General features: G+C 45.2%; 1 protein-coding gene across 3 annotated transcripts in view; it reads right to left on the reverse strand.

Moving 5' to 3' along the window:
• Nucleotides 1–15,421, reverse strand: part of CHD1 (chromodomain helicase DNA binding protein 1) — a 1,172,453-nt gene that overhangs the window by 463,678 nt on the left and 693,354 nt on the right. For all 3 annotated transcript variants that reach the window (XM_069225994.1, XM_069225985.1, XM_069225977.1), the window contains exon 26: nt 14,048–14,178. In XM_069225994.1, the coding sequence (XP_069082095.1) occupies nt 14,048–14,178 (131 nt within the window). The remainder of the gene's footprint in view (nt 1–14,047; nt 14,179–15,421) is intronic.

The following is a 15,421-nucleotide window of genomic DNA, read 5'->3' on the forward strand; positions in this document are numbered from 1 at the left end:
TTTGCGTATGGTCCACATCAGTTGCTTGTAGCTCTTCCTCAAACCTATGCTTTTGCATTTGGGAGGTCAGCGAGTGCTCTTCTGTATAAGAGCCTGAAGCTGGGTCGCTTGCAGTTTGTTTCGGCGTCGAAACTTTGTCTGCGTGTTTTTTCGGCTCCGAGGTGACTTTTTTCCTTTTCGGGGCCGAAACCTCTCGGCGTCGATCTGTTTCGGTGCCGCTGTCTCGGCGTCGAGCCGTGTCCACACCGGCATCTCGGTGTCGAGGCTTGTCTCCAGCACTTTCTCGGTCCCGAGAAGGCTGCGTGCCGGTGTCTCGACCGGAGTCGGACGATCTCGGCACTGTTTTGGCCTTTTTCGGTGCCGACGGTCGGTCACCGAATTTATGGGTGGAGCCATGGCCTGGTGGCAGTGGCGTCCCCTGGGCCTTGTAAATGTTTCTTTGTGTGGTTTTCGACGTCTTACTCACGGTTTGTGTGTCGTCGAATCCTTCGGAGTCTGAGTCTTGGATCGAGAAGGTACCTTCTTCTTCCTGTTCCTCGAACTCCCGTTGGGCTGTCGGTGCGGACGCCATTTGAAGTCTTCTGGCTCGACGGTCTCGGAGTGTTTTTCGGGACCGGAACGCACGACAGGCCTCGCAGGTGTCTTCGCTGTGCTCAGGTGACAGGCACAGGTTGCAGACCAAGTGTTGGTCTGTGTAGGGGTATTTATTGTGGCATTTGGGGCAGAAACGGAACGGGGTCCGTTCCATCGGCGTTCTTCAGCACGCGGTCGGGCCGACCAGGCCCCGACGGAGGATCGAAAAACTACCCCGAAGGGCACCGGAGCTCTTCGATCTTCGATGCGGTGTGGAATCTAAGTACGCCGATCCCGAACGCAACAATACCGACGAAAATCTTCCGAAATTAGCTAATTTTCCGTTCCGAAACTCGGAGCGACAGGAACACGTCCGAACCCGATGGCGGAAAAAAAACAATCGAAGATGGAGTCGACGCCCATGCGCAATGGAGACAAAAGGAGGAGTCACTCGGTCCCGTGACTCGAAAGACTTCTTCGAAGAAAAACAACTTGTAACACTCCGGCCCAACACCAGATGGCGAGCTATTGCAGAACATGCGTATCTACAGCGACAGATGCCATCGAACATATATTTTCTTAATTTATTTTTAGAACCACAAGATTCAGGTTGCAGGTAAGTACCTTAAAAGTTTTGTATTTCACACAGCTATCAACAGTACTTTGAAATAGGTAAGTAATACAGTTTTTGAATTATTGGCAATAATCGGTTTTAAAAATGGACACAATACAATTTTCAGGAACACTTCCTGGGGGGAAGAAATGTTAGGTTGTTTTATCGGTAAGTACAACACTAACATTTTCCGTCTCCAGGTTTTAGGAACTCCACCAGCTGGGGCTCAAGCTAACCACAAAAACACCCACCACCAGGAACACAGGGCCAGTCGGGTGTAGAGGTCAAAGTTGAACAAATTTAACATGGGCTTCTATGGAGACAGGGTGTACTCGGAATCAGGTCTGCATGCAGGTAAGTACCAGCTCAGAGGGCAGACCAGGGTGGATTAAAAGAGCACTGGAGGGGCCACAAGTAGGTGTGTGTTTAGTGCCTCACCGGCACCGACCACACACCTTTAGCGGCACAGAGGCGGCCGACAGTGACACTTTCCTACAACATTAGTTCGTGGCATGTAGCACTGCAGATTCACATGCTTTGCATAAGTCCGCCATCAAGTATTGTGCTTGGAGTGTTACAAGTTGTTTTTCTTCGCAGAAGCTTTTTCGATTCACAAGATCGAGTGATTCCTCCTCTCGGTGATAGTGCAAATGGGCATTGAGTCCTTTGTTAGATTGTTTTCCCGCATGCAGGTGAGGTAAGGAGTGAAGTAATGTATATGTACATATATATAGTAAGAAGAGAAGATGTCCATGCAATGTATATTCATAGTTACATAAAGAAAGTACTATAACGGCTACAGGCTTCCGGGGAGGAGGGAGGGCCTATGTGAATCTGCAGCACTACTTGCCACAAACAGATGTCCACTGGGTAAGTGACATTTTCTGTTCAATGGCATGTGTAGCTGCAGATACACATGCTTTGCATAAACTGAAAAGCAGTCCCCTCCAAAATTAAGCAGTGGCTAGCCTGTAAGAGTTTGAGTAGCTTGAAATAATGTTTTAAGCTCTGTTTGACCAACGTTTGCTTGTTGTCAAGATAACACAGTCACACAGTAATGGTTAGTAAATGTGTGTGGTGTGGACCATGTGGCTGCTTTGCATATGTCTGCCACTGGTATGTTTCCTAAGAATGCCATGGAAGCACCTTTCTTTCTAGGAGCTACTAATAGCTGCCTTTTAGCTTTAAGGCAGCAACTTTGAATACACTTTACTATCCATCTAGCTAACCATTGTTTTGAAATAGGATTACTCTTGAGGTTGCTGAAAAGCCACAAAAAGTTGTATAGATTTTCTGCAATCTTTTGTTCTAACTATTTAATACATGAGAGCTCTTTTGACATCAAGAGTGTGAGGAGCCCTTTCAGCAACTGAATCTGGCTGAAAAGAAGAGTGGCAATTCCACTGATTGATTGATGTGAAATGGTGAAACCACTTTGGGTAGGAATTTTGGGTTTGTCCTAAGTACTATTTTATGTTTGTGAATTTGGAAGAAAGGTCCTTCTAAAGTGAATACTTGAATTTCACTAACTCTTCTTAAGGAAGTAATAGCTACTAGGAAAGCAACCTTCCATGAGAGAAATTCAAGGGTGCAAGAATGCATGGGTTCAAATGGTGGACTCATAAGCCTTGTGAGCCCGATGTTAAGACTCCAGGCAGGAGCTGGTGGTACTCTAGGTGGAATAACTCTGTTAAGGCCTTCTATAAAATCATTTATTACAGGAATTCTAAACAGGGAAGTATGCTATCTGTTTTGGAGGTAAGGTGATATTGGTGTTAAATTAATTTTAATAGATGAGTATGCAAGATTTTCTTTTTGTAAGTGATGCTAATAACAGACAATATCCTGTAGTGATGCTTTAAGTGAATCAATGTTTTTGGGTTGACAGTGATTTACAAAACATTTCTATTTAGCTGCATAGCACTGTCTGGTTGTAGGTTTACATGCTTCCTTTGAAATGTGCACACACTGATGGAAGCTGTAGATGTCCAAACTCTATGACCTCAGGAGCCAAATCGCCAGGTTGAGCATACTGGGATTGGGATGCCTGATATGACCCTTGTTTTGAGACAAGAGGTCCGGTCTGCTTGGGAGCTTGTGATGTGGTACTACAGATAGATCCAATAGTGCTGTGTACCAGTGTTGACGTGCCCACGTGGGAGCTATGAGTATTATAGCGAGGGAAGTGTGATGTATATTGTTGGCCAGAAATGGAATTAATGGGAGAGGGGAAAAGCGTAAGCAAATATCCCTGACCAACTGATCCATAGAGCATTGCCCGTGGATCGAGGGTGTGGGTACCTGGATGCAAAGTTTGGGCATTTTGCATTTTTGCTTGTTGCAAAAAGGTCTATCCTGGTGTTCCCCACAAATGAAAGTACTGTTGAATTACTTGTTGGTGTATCTCTCATTCGTGTATTTGTTGCTGCGTCCTGCTTAAGAGGTCCGCTAGCTGGTTGTGTATTCCTGGGATATACTCTGCTAGTAGTTGAAAGAACTTGTGAATTGCCCATTTTCAAATTGTCTGTGCTAGAAGGGACAATTTGGATGAGTGTATTGCCCCCTCCCTCCTGTTTTTGCAGATAATACATTGTTGTCATGTTGTCTGTTCTTATTAACACTGTCTTGTGTTTGATCTGTGGTTGGAATGCTTTGAGTGCTCAGAACACTGCTAGCAATTCCAAGTGGTTTATGTGGTAAGTTTGCTGGACTGAGCCCCATTCTCCCTTTATAGTAAGACTGTTGAGATAGGCACCCCAGCCTGTCATTGATGCATCTGTGGTGATTATGGTCTTTGGCACAGGGTACTGAAATGGCTGCCCTTTTGATAAATTGGTGTGATTCCACCACTGCAGAGAGTTGTAAGTCTGGCAGGCAAAACAACACTACATCTTGAAGTTGACCCTGTGCCTAAGAACATTGTTGCGAAAGACACTGTTGTAGGGGTCTCATGTTTAGACGTGCATTGGGCACTATTGCTATGCACGATGCCATCATTCCCAATAGTTTCATAATAAATCTTTCTGTGTACGTTTTATTGTATTGTAGCTGAGATAAGAGACTGTGAAACGCTTGAATTCTCTGTGGGTTTGGGTAAGCTAATGCTGACTGAGATTTCAGAATTGCCCCCAGATATGGTTGCATTTGCACTGGCTGGTAATTGATGGGGAACCCTAGACTGTGTAGGGTATCGATTGTGTGTGTTGCTGACAGGTTTAAATGGTGCTGGCTTTTATGAGCCAGTAGTCCACTCCTAGGCATTTGGTAAATACCCTGGGTGCTGTTGTTACTCCAAAGGGTCGCACTTTGAATTGGTAGTGTTTGCCTGCTTTCACAAACCTTAAGTGTTTGCGATGTGCTGGATGTATGCGACTATGGAAATAAGCATCTTTTAAATCTAATGCTGTCATGTAGTCTTGCTTTTGGAGTAAAAGAATGACATCCAGAAGAGTGACCATGTGGAAATGCTCTGAGAGAATATATTGATTGAGAGGTTTGAGTTTGAGGAATGGTCTGAGAGTGCCATCTTTCTTTGGTATGAGGAAGTATAGAGAATTTACTCCTGTCCCTTGTTGAGTTACCTACTATGCACCTTTGAGTACAAGTGATTGTACCTCTTGTTTTAACAGAACTAGGTGTTCTGCAGAAAGACTGTGTGAGCGAGGGGGGGGGGGGGGGTATTTGGTGTGGTGGAGATGAGTTCTAGGCAATAACCACTGTGGATAATTGATAGTACCCACTGTTTTGATGTAATGTTGTGCCATTGATTGTAAAAATGCTGCAGTCTTCCTCCCACAGGAGATGTGTGCTGCGTGGGGATGCTGACAAAGTCAATGCTTTGATGCAGTGGAGGCACCTCTTGTGGCAGTGGATTTCCCCCTGCCTCTAAAGTTGTGTCCTCTATAGGATCCCTTGAAAGATCCCCTAGAGTAATACTGTTGTCCCTGCTTTTGTTGGGACGTAGAGGCCTCTGATGTTTGGGGTTTAAACCCCCCTCTGAATTGGGGCCTGCAAAAAGTACCCCGAACAGGTGTCGCGTAAAGGCCACCCATGGCCTTAGTTGTGTTAGAGTCCTTTTTTAATTTTTCCATGGTGGTATCCACCTCTGGTCCAAATAATTGCTGTTTGTTAAACAGCATGTTAAGGACCGCTTGTTGTATCTCAGGTTTAAATTCCGAGGATTTAAACCAAGCATGCCTCCTGATTATTATGCTAGGGTTTATACTCCTAGCTGCGGTGTCTGCTGAATCTAGGCTGGATCTAATCTGGTTATTGGAGATAGCCTGTCCTCCTGCGAGTACCTGCTGTGCCGTTTTTAGGGTTCCTTTTTTTGCCTGCTGCATCAATTTTACGGCCGTCCTCATCGGAGGGAGGAGCATCCTCGGTGGACTGACTGACTGCCCACTTTCTTGCTGCACTCACAACAAAGGAATCAGGTGGCAACTGCTGAATGATAAAGAGTGGATCTGATGCTGCAGATTTATATTTTTTGCAGCTCTAGGTGTGAGTACCCTTGCCTTCAATGGCTCTTTAAACATCAGTATGTTTTAGCATGCTCTGAAGCATTGGTAAACACTGGTACTCCTTGTGTGTAGAGGATAGCGTGCTGAATAAAAAATCATCCTCTACTGGATCTGAGTGCATCTGCACATTGTGGTATGTGGCTGCTCTAGCAATAACCTGATTATAGGCCGTGGTGTATTCAGGTGGAGATGGCCTAGAGGGATATAGAACAGGGTCATTGGATGGCATAGGGTCTGGGTCATTCAAATCCCATGGGTCTACCGTATAAGTACTGTCACCCATATAATCCCTATGTGAGGATGCTGGAGATTGCATAGAAAACTGTGTAGGTGGCAGTGGTGGAGTAGTATCAGTTGGTGAAGTGGGAAGCAAAGGAGAATGCGGTGGTGAAGCCTGATGTACTGTCTTTGTTTTCTCCTTGTGTTTGAAGATTTTATCAGGTGAAGGCAGAAGCTTCCAAACTTTCTTGTAAAGATAGTTTCCTTTTGGTTATAGAAGGAACAGAGGCAATAGTGTTTCGAGTATCCTTATGGATATGGATATTTTGTTGTTTATGGTCCATCACTTGAAGTATGGGCCTAATATCTGTTGATTCTTCTACCGATGGAGCATAATTCTTTGCCACAATTTTAAGCTCCGAAAGCTTGGTGACTGACTGCTTTAATCAGGCTGAAAATGTGGACTCTGAAGCAGATGAAAGTTTTTCCGGCTCCGAAGAGCCTGAAACAGGCGTGGCAGTCTGTGCGGTCAAATGCATTTTGGTCTTCTTTGACGCCGAACCCAAGGGCCGGTCGTCGAGATGTAACTTTTCGGTCCAACTATGGCTGGCAAGCAGTGGTGGACCCAAAACCAATTGTGATGACTTTTTGGAATGTTTTTGTTGATGGGAAGGGGCTGGCGTACTCACGTACTGCACCGCAGGAATCACGGTTGGAATCAGAGTCTGTGATGGAAACTGCAGTGTGTGCCTGTTCCTCACTGAAAATGTAGGGCATTTGTTTAGGCAACTTCAATGCCATCTCTAGCGGATGCGTTCTCCGATTCCGCAGTGTCTTCTTGGAGCAGAAGGATCAGCATGCTTCACTGGTTTCTCCCTTGTGGTCGGGAGAGAGGCAGAGGTTGCACACCGAGTGTTGGTCGGTGTAGGGGAACTTGGCGTGGCACCAAGGGTTAAATTGAAATGGAGTCCGATCCATGAGCCTGTAACGCAGTAGGCCCGAAAAGGTACGAGAAGGGCGCGGTTGCCTGAAAGGGCATTTAGTTGATCTCGATGATATAATTGGATCGAGTGTAGTTAGGAAAACGCGTTCAAAAACGAGATCAACGTTCAAAGGAAAGATAGAGAAGTTCAGATAGTACCGAACCGAGAACTACGGGAGCGAGAGGGAACACATCCGAACCCCATAGGCCCTCCCTCCTCCCCGGAAGCCTGTAGCCGTTATAGTACTTTCTTTATGTAACTATGAATATACATTGCATGGACATCTTCTCTTCTTACTATATATATGTACATATACATTACTTCACTCCTTACCTCACCTGCATGCGGGAAAACAATCTAACAAAGGACTTTATGCCCATGTGCACTATCACCGAGAGGAGAAGTCACTCGATCTTGTGACTCAATAAAGCTTCTTTGAAGAAAAACAACTTGTTACACTCCGAGCCCAACTCCTCCTAAATAACTCTTGCCTGTTCATTCACAGCTACATCTAGAGAGCCCTGGCTTTCTAGACACCGTCTTCATTTACTAATAGGGGTTTGCCTGGACCTGGTATAAGGTGCCAGCACCATAGGTGTGGAAAAAAGTCTCTCTCATGCCATGGTTACTGTAGGAAGTTGGCTCTGTATCTACTATTTCAAAGTAAGAAATAGTGTGCACAGAGTCCACGGGTTACCCTCAGAGGTAAGATAGTGGCAAAATTAGATAATTCTAATGCTCTATTTTGTGTTAGTGTGGTCGAGCAGTAGGCTTATCAGAGGGTAGTGTTAAGCATTTGTTGTACACACACACAGGCAATAAATGAGGAACACACACTCAAAGACTTACTCCAGGCTAATAGGTTTTTATTTTGAAAAATATCTTTTGTTAGTTTATTTTAAGAACCACAGGTTCAAGATTTAAAGTAAACCCTTTAAATGTAATGTACTTCACTTAGATACTTTAGGAACTTTTAATAAAAGCAATATCATATACAGTCTTTGTAAAAATGTCAATAAGCTATTTTCAAAGTGGACACAGTGCAAAAATCAACAGTTCCTGGGGGACGTAAGTAAAGGTTAGATTAGGAGGTAAGTTAAACACTTACAAGTCTCAGTTCTGGGGCATAGGCAGCTCACCGTTGGGGGTTCAAGGCAACCCCAAAGTTACCACACCAGCAGCTCAGGGCCAGTCAGGTGCAGAGGTCAAAGAGGTGCCCAAAACACATAGGCGCCGATGGAGAACAGGGGTGCTCCGGTTCCAGTCTGCCAGAATGTAAGTACCTGCGTCCTTGGGGGGCAGACCAGGGGGGTTTTGTAGAGCACTTGGGGGGACACAAGTAGGCACACAAAGCACACCCTCAGCAGCACAGGGGCGGCCGGGGGCAGTGTGCAAAACAGGAGTCGTTATGATTGAAAGAGTGCTGGGACCCGGCTTACCAGGCCTCAGCACCAGTGTTCTTTCCCTAAACTGTACCTTTGTCTCCACAATTGGCACAGCCCTGACACACAGATAAGTCCCTTGTAAATCGTACCCCTTGTACCAAGGGCCCTGATGCCAGGGAAGGTCTCTAAGGGCTGCAGCATGTATTATGCCACCCTGGGGACCCCTCACTCAGCACATGCACACTGCCTTACAGCTGGTGTGCGCTGGTGGGGAGAAAATGACTAAGTCGACATGGCATCCACCTCAGGATGCCATGTCCACAACCCACTGCCTGTGGCATAGGTAAGTCACCCCTCTTGCAGGCCTTACAGCCCTAAGGCAGGGTGCACTATACCACAGGTGAGGGCATAGTTGCATGAGCACTATGCCCCTACAGTGTCTAAGCCAAACCTTAGACATTGTAAGTGCAGGGTAGCCATAAAGAGAATATGGTTTGGGAGTCTGTCAAACACGAACTCCACAGTTCCATAATGGCTACACTGAATTCTGGGAAGTTTGGTATCAAACTTCTCAGCACAATAAATTCACACTGATGCCAGTGTGGGACGTATTGAAAAAAGCACACAGAGGGCATCTTAGAGATGCCCCCTGTATACCAGTCCAACTACTAGTGTTAGGCTGACCAGTTTCTGCCAGCCTGCCACACCCAGACAGGTTTCTGGCCACATGGGGAGAGTGTCTGTCACTCTGTGGCAAGGAACAAGGTCTGTACTGGGTGGAGGTGCTTCACATCTCCCCCTGCAGGAACTGTAACACCTGGCGGTGAGCCTCAAATGCTCAAGCCTGGTGTTACAGCGCCCCAGGGCACTACAGCTAGTGGAGGTTCCCGCCCCTCTGGACACAGCCCCCACTTCTGGCGTTAAGTCCGGAGGAGATAATGAGAAAAACAAGGAGGAGTCATCCACCAGTCAGGACAGCCCCTAAAGTGTCCTGAGCTGAGGTGACCCCTGCCTTAGGAAATCCTCCTCCTTATTTTGGAGGATTCCCTCCAATAGGATTAGGGATGTGCCCCGCTCCCCACAGGGAGGAGGCACAAAGAGGGTGCAAGCCACCCTCCAGGACAGTAGCCATTGGCTACTGCCCCCCAGACCTAAACCAGGGATGTGGAATTCCTATCGCCCGACGCCCAGGACATCTTGTTTGGGGTCAAGGGCAACAAGTTTTTATGTTTACTTTGTCCTTGGGACAAGTAGGCCCAACCCTCTGCAGCACAAACCCTTTGGCTGCCTGTTTACAGAGAGTGGAACTCTCTGCAGTTGAGGTAATGTGTTTCCAATAGATAATGCTGTTCGAACTTGTATTTATGGTTCATTATTTGAAAGCCTTGATTATTAGGGTGAGTGCTGTAAATAAATGTTTTAAGGTCACACTTCACTACTGACGTTGGTTCCAGTACAAAAAAAAACAGCTGTGTATACACATGTTCGAAAACTTTAGGCTATGAGGCTAAGTATAATGCTCCCAGAATGCTCTCTGATTAGATGCAAATGAAGTGTCATTTAGTAAAATGTGTTGATGCATGCTAGTATTTCCCAAAAATATTTCTAATGGAAAATCAGTGTAACAATTTCCAACACGAATATGGGAAGCATGAAAATAAACAAACACTGACAAAGCCAACTGATCTGACATATTTTTATAAGTCTTTTAGTTTCATCAATGCGTGTCTTGTTTTGACATGGCTTTTGTAACACTTTATTGTTGTGGGAGCTACCAGGCCCTCAACATTGTAACAAACACTGCCAAAAAAAAAAACCAAATTTTTTGAACTCTAAAAGCACATGTTGCCACCAGTGGCAAAACAAAGGCCCCGCAGCCGCCCTCCAGGGGGCCCCTTTAGCACAGCACCTGCCCTGAGTGAGTCTGGAGAGGGGGCTCCTCCATGTTCTTTGCAAAGGGGCAACCTCCAGTTTCGTTACGTCACTGATTGCCACTGTAGTTCCTGACACTGAACAAAACTACTTTGTGTGCCAATATGCTCCTTGTGGAAGAGCAGAATGCAATCACTCACAGTAAAGCCAGCCAAAAGAGAGAGAAATAGAAATTTTTATTAAACAAAATGTCTTTGTTAACACCAGACCTAATTAGGGACCAAGACCCACATGTAGGTAGCTTTTTGCATGTCACAAACAGCGACTTTCGCTGTTTGCGACGTGCAAAAAGCACATTGCGATGCACAAACCCAGTTTTGCGATTCAGTAACCTGGTTACCGAATCGCAAAATGGGTTTGCGAGTCGCAATTAGGAAGGGGTGTTCCCTTCCTAATTGTGACTCGCAGTGCAATGTAGGATTGATTTGTGACCGCGAACGCGGGCGCAAACCAATCGCAGTTTGCACCCATTTCAAATGGGTGCTAACACTTTCGCAAAAGGGAAGGGGTCCCCATGGGACCCCTTCCCCATTGTGAATGTCACTGTAAACATTTTTTTCAGAGCAGGCAGTGGTCCTGCGGACCACTGCCTGCTCTGAAAAAATGAAACAAAAACGTTTCATTTTTCGTTTTTGTAATGCACCTCGTTTTCCTTTAAGGAAGCAGACACAGACATGGTGGTCTGCTGTCTCCAGCAGGCCACCATCCCTGTGAGGGCCGCTATTCGCAAGGGGGTCGTAAATTGCGACCCACCTCATGATTATTCACTAGGTGGGCATTTGCGAAGCCCTTGCGAATCACAGATGGTGTCAGGGACACCATCCTACATTCGGATTTGCGACTCGCAATTTGCGGGTCGCAAATCTGAACCTACCTACATGTGGCCCCAAATTCTTAAAGAAAGTCACAAAAGTGCACCCATGGTATATGTCGTACCCGTATAAAATATTTGTGAACTGTATTTTAGCATGGGTAAATACGCATGTGTAGATTTGCTCATGTGAAAATCTATTGAGCATCTGCAAGTTCATTTTCCCTCCGGCCACTTTCTTCCCAACCCTGGAAGAAGTTCTAATTCTGCCATTGTCCGGAGTAAATGTCCAACCTTTCTTATTATGGGAAAATATTAGAGAGAAGCTGGTGAAAATCTTTAAAACGTGCAGGTTAGTAGGTTTGCAGACTCAAAGGCATTCCAGCCCTGGAACTATTGCTTACTGCTTCCTGCAGAAAGGTGGCAAAATAAGGAAATTGCTACAGTAGGGATTGAAACTGCAAGTATTCAAGCCCTATTATGGTAGTAGCCCTGGCATAATCAGAGAGGCTATTATCAGAGCTCTTACATAATGAGATTGCTGCCATAATTTGTCGCCACACTACATGGCACCAAAGGGACAAGTAGATCTTTTTACAGGACAAGTAGATTTGAGAAGCAACCTGTCCCCTGGACAAGAAGATATTTTAATAAATTCCACACCCCTGCCTAAACACACACCTAAATTGAGTATTTAGGGGCAACCTTGAACCCAGGGAATCAGATTCCTGAAACCTGAAACAAGAAGGAGGACTGCTGACCTGAAAGCCCCGCAGAGACGACGGAGACCACAACTGACTTGGCCCCAGTCCTACCAGTCTGACTGCAGACTCAAAGAACTTGCACCTTGACGCATCCAGCGGGACCAGCGACCTCTGAGGACTCAGAGGATTGACCTGCAACCAAACGACCAAGAAGCTCCTGTGGACAGCGGCTCAGTCCAAAACTGCAACAAAGAAACCATCTTTATAGAGACTCCAGCCTCACTCCGGAAGCGTGAGACTCCAGCCTCACTCCGGAAGCGTGAGTCTCCACACACTGCACCCGGTGCCCCCGGCTCGTCTCCAGAAGAACCAACACCGCAGAGAGGACCCCCAGGTGACTCCAACGACGTGGACACCCTGAGACGACCTCCCTCCACCCCGACAGCGACGCCTGCAGAGAGGATCCAGAGGCTCCCCCTGACCGCAACTGCGCAGTAACAAAGTACCCGACGCCTGGAAGAAGCACTGCCCCCGCAGCCCCCAGACCCGAGAGGAACCAACTACTGGTGAAGGAGTGACCAACAGGCTGCCCTCATCCATGCCCAGTCGGTGGCTGGCCCGAGAAGCCCCCCTGTGCCCTGCCTCCATCGCTAGAGTGCCCCCCGGGTCTCTCCATTGATTCCTATCTGAATCCTGACACCTACTTCACACACTGCACCCGGCCGCCCTTGTGTCGCTGAAGGTGAATTTTGTGTGCCTGTTTGTGACCCCGCAGTGCTCTACAAAACACCCCTGGTCTGCTCCCAGAGGACGCAGGTACTTACCTGCCAGCAGACTGGAACTGGAGCACCCCTGGTCCCCACAGGTGCCTATGTTATTTGGGCCCTACTTTGACCGCTGCACCTGACCGGCCCTCTGTTGCTGGTGCTGGGTGTTTGGGGTTGACTTGAACCCCTACGGTGGGACGCCTATGCCCAGGAGACTGAACTTGTAAGTGCTTTACTTACCTGAGAAACAAACCAATACTTACCTCCCACAGGAACTGTTGATTTCTGCACAGTGTCCACTTTTAAAATAGCTATTTTTGCCTGAACTGTGAAAATTACTGTTTTAATTCAAAGTTCCATACTTACCTATGTCAACAACCTTACAATTTATGTACTTACTTAAATTCTGAATCTTGTGGTTCTAAAATAAATTAAGAAAATAATGTTTTTCTATATGAAAACCTATTGACCTGGATTTAAATCTGAGTGTGTGTTTTCATTTATTGCCTGTGTATGTACAACAAATGCTTAACACTATCCTCTGATAAGCCTACTGCTCGACCACACTATCACAAAACATAGCATTAGTATTATCTAATTTTGCCACTGTCAACCTCTAAGGGGAACCCTTGGACTCTGCCACACTATCTCTCACTTTGAGATAGTATATACAGAGCCAACTTCCTATAATAGGTGTCCACCACACACAAGGCCAGCTTCCTACAGTCTCTATTAGATACAGCTAGATATTACTTGTTGGGATTGTGTGACTCCTGAAGGACACCTGTATTGTCCCCTGCACCTACATACTGGGATTCTGTTTCGCCCTCCAAGTTGTGCCTCAACAATTGAACCTTGGGCCTCAGCAGTGTATTATGTGGGCCCTGTGTAAATCTTAGTTGCGGATTGGTGTCTCAAGTTGTGATGCATTAAACAACTGCTTTAGAACATTGGAATACAACTAGTCTAGAGGACTTTTTGGGTCTGATTAGATAAAGATACTATACCACTGATATGCTGAAGGTTTACCATACTATGTCAGTTACTAGAGTAAATGTTGTGTATGCCTCATTTCCTGTAAAACATTTTCATTTATGAGAAAGCCATGAAAATAAAAAAAATAAAAAACTTCACATCTGAATTTGATGTAAATGCAGAAAGTAACAATAGTCCTGTGTTCTGTTTAGTATAAACAAATAACGCTGTCCCTTTTTTGGGTTGCAAAAAACCTTGAGCACCTCTGACGAGATGAGTTGTGTGACTACAAATCAATGTTTCTTGTGTGCCTTCTCTCATATAACTATGCCACGCCCCTCCGCCCCCTTTGATTTCATAGTTGGGTGCAGTCTTGGTCATGTTCATCACTTTTGATGTGGAGAGACTAGTGGGTACGACATAACTCTTGCATCATTATTTGGATCTACAGGTAAGTGGTGATTGGAGTCCATCACATGGGCAGAGCTTTGACACATGATGATTTAGTCAGCTCACAAACATTTTAAAACTGATGTGTGCAAAATGTTATTCAGTGACATACCTGCTCTTTCTTGTCCCGAAGAACTGTCTTTCAGTGCTTTAATACAACCACTGTGAACTAACTCCCCTAGCCGTCGGAGGTCAGTCTCCGATTTATCAACCAATTCAGAATCTCTAGCAATAGCATCTAATCTGTAAACGAAATACAAAAATATGTTACAAAATAATTCTTTACAATAATAGGTGCGGTAAAAATGCAGATTATCAGTATTAAAAAGTTTTCAGCAGCATGCATATCCATTGAACTAACTTTAGGGCACAAGTACAACAGAAAAATAGACATTCACACATAGTCTTTTGATCAAATATTGGTGCGCTTAACTTGCTGTTGGAGTTGAGTTTCTCAGTAAGGGCACCAAACAGTGCGCCTTTCACTATTGTGGAATATTCAAGAGCTTTGCACAGAACAGAACAATGTGCTGTACCATAACATACATTCTGTAAGATATTGCCGCATGTAATGCCTTGATTTTAAACAGTACTGCCATCAGCACAGAAAATGAAGCAGAGTAGCTTTGACTATTCAAACAATACAGCAATATACTGAGCAGCACCTTCGGCTTGTTGGTCTTTACACTGAGTGCAAATCAGATATTGTTGAAGGAAGCATTATGTCACAGTCTTTGAAATCTTTATAAGTTGTGGCACAATTGGCCATTTGTGGAAGAGGAGCCTGCAGAAAGTTGAAGTCTTGCAGAATTAACTAGCCCCCAAAACATGTATTCCTAAGTATACTGAGTCTTCACAATTTGTTAAATATGTTTGGACGCTACCCTGTGATGTGTGTATCATTTAACTACAGAAAGTAAACTAATAATTCTTATTCCATTCAAATTAAAGTGTATGTAGAACCTCGACCAGAATTCCATGTTACGTCTATCCCATCTGTGACGTAATAAAGTTGTGACAGACACTGCTGCCTCAGGGGACAGAGTCTGTGACAAGGAGCAATAGGACTACTTTCTTTTGAAGATTACTGATAAGAAACAAGGGCACAGTCATGCAGCCGAGAATGGAGCTACAATTAGCCTTCAACCCAACAGGCAAGATTCAAACTGCTTAATAAACATCACGTTTATTAATATACTATCAACAAAAAGGCCAAAATGCAAATGCTCTTCGAGAATGCAATGTGACACAAATGTGCTAGAAAATGTCAATGTTACTTTATCTACAGACATGACATGGATACTTTTCTATTTTCAGCCAAACAGGCTCACATAAAACTAGTGGAACAGTGGCAAAGTACATACAGTATAGCAACTCATCCCATTTCCTAAGTAAAAATAATCTGTAAGGCCCATGACCATAAAGTAGCCACCATTGTCTTTTCCCCTTGATGTTTTGTCAGAAATGACACAAAGCGCTTAACAGT

The sequence above is a fragment of the Pleurodeles waltl genome, chromosome 1_1 (genome assembly GCF_031143425.1).
Source record: "Pleurodeles waltl isolate 20211129_DDA chromosome 1_1, aPleWal1.hap1.20221129, whole genome shotgun sequence".
NCBI lineage: Eukaryota > Metazoa > Chordata > Amphibia > Caudata > Salamandridae > Pleurodeles > Pleurodeles waltl.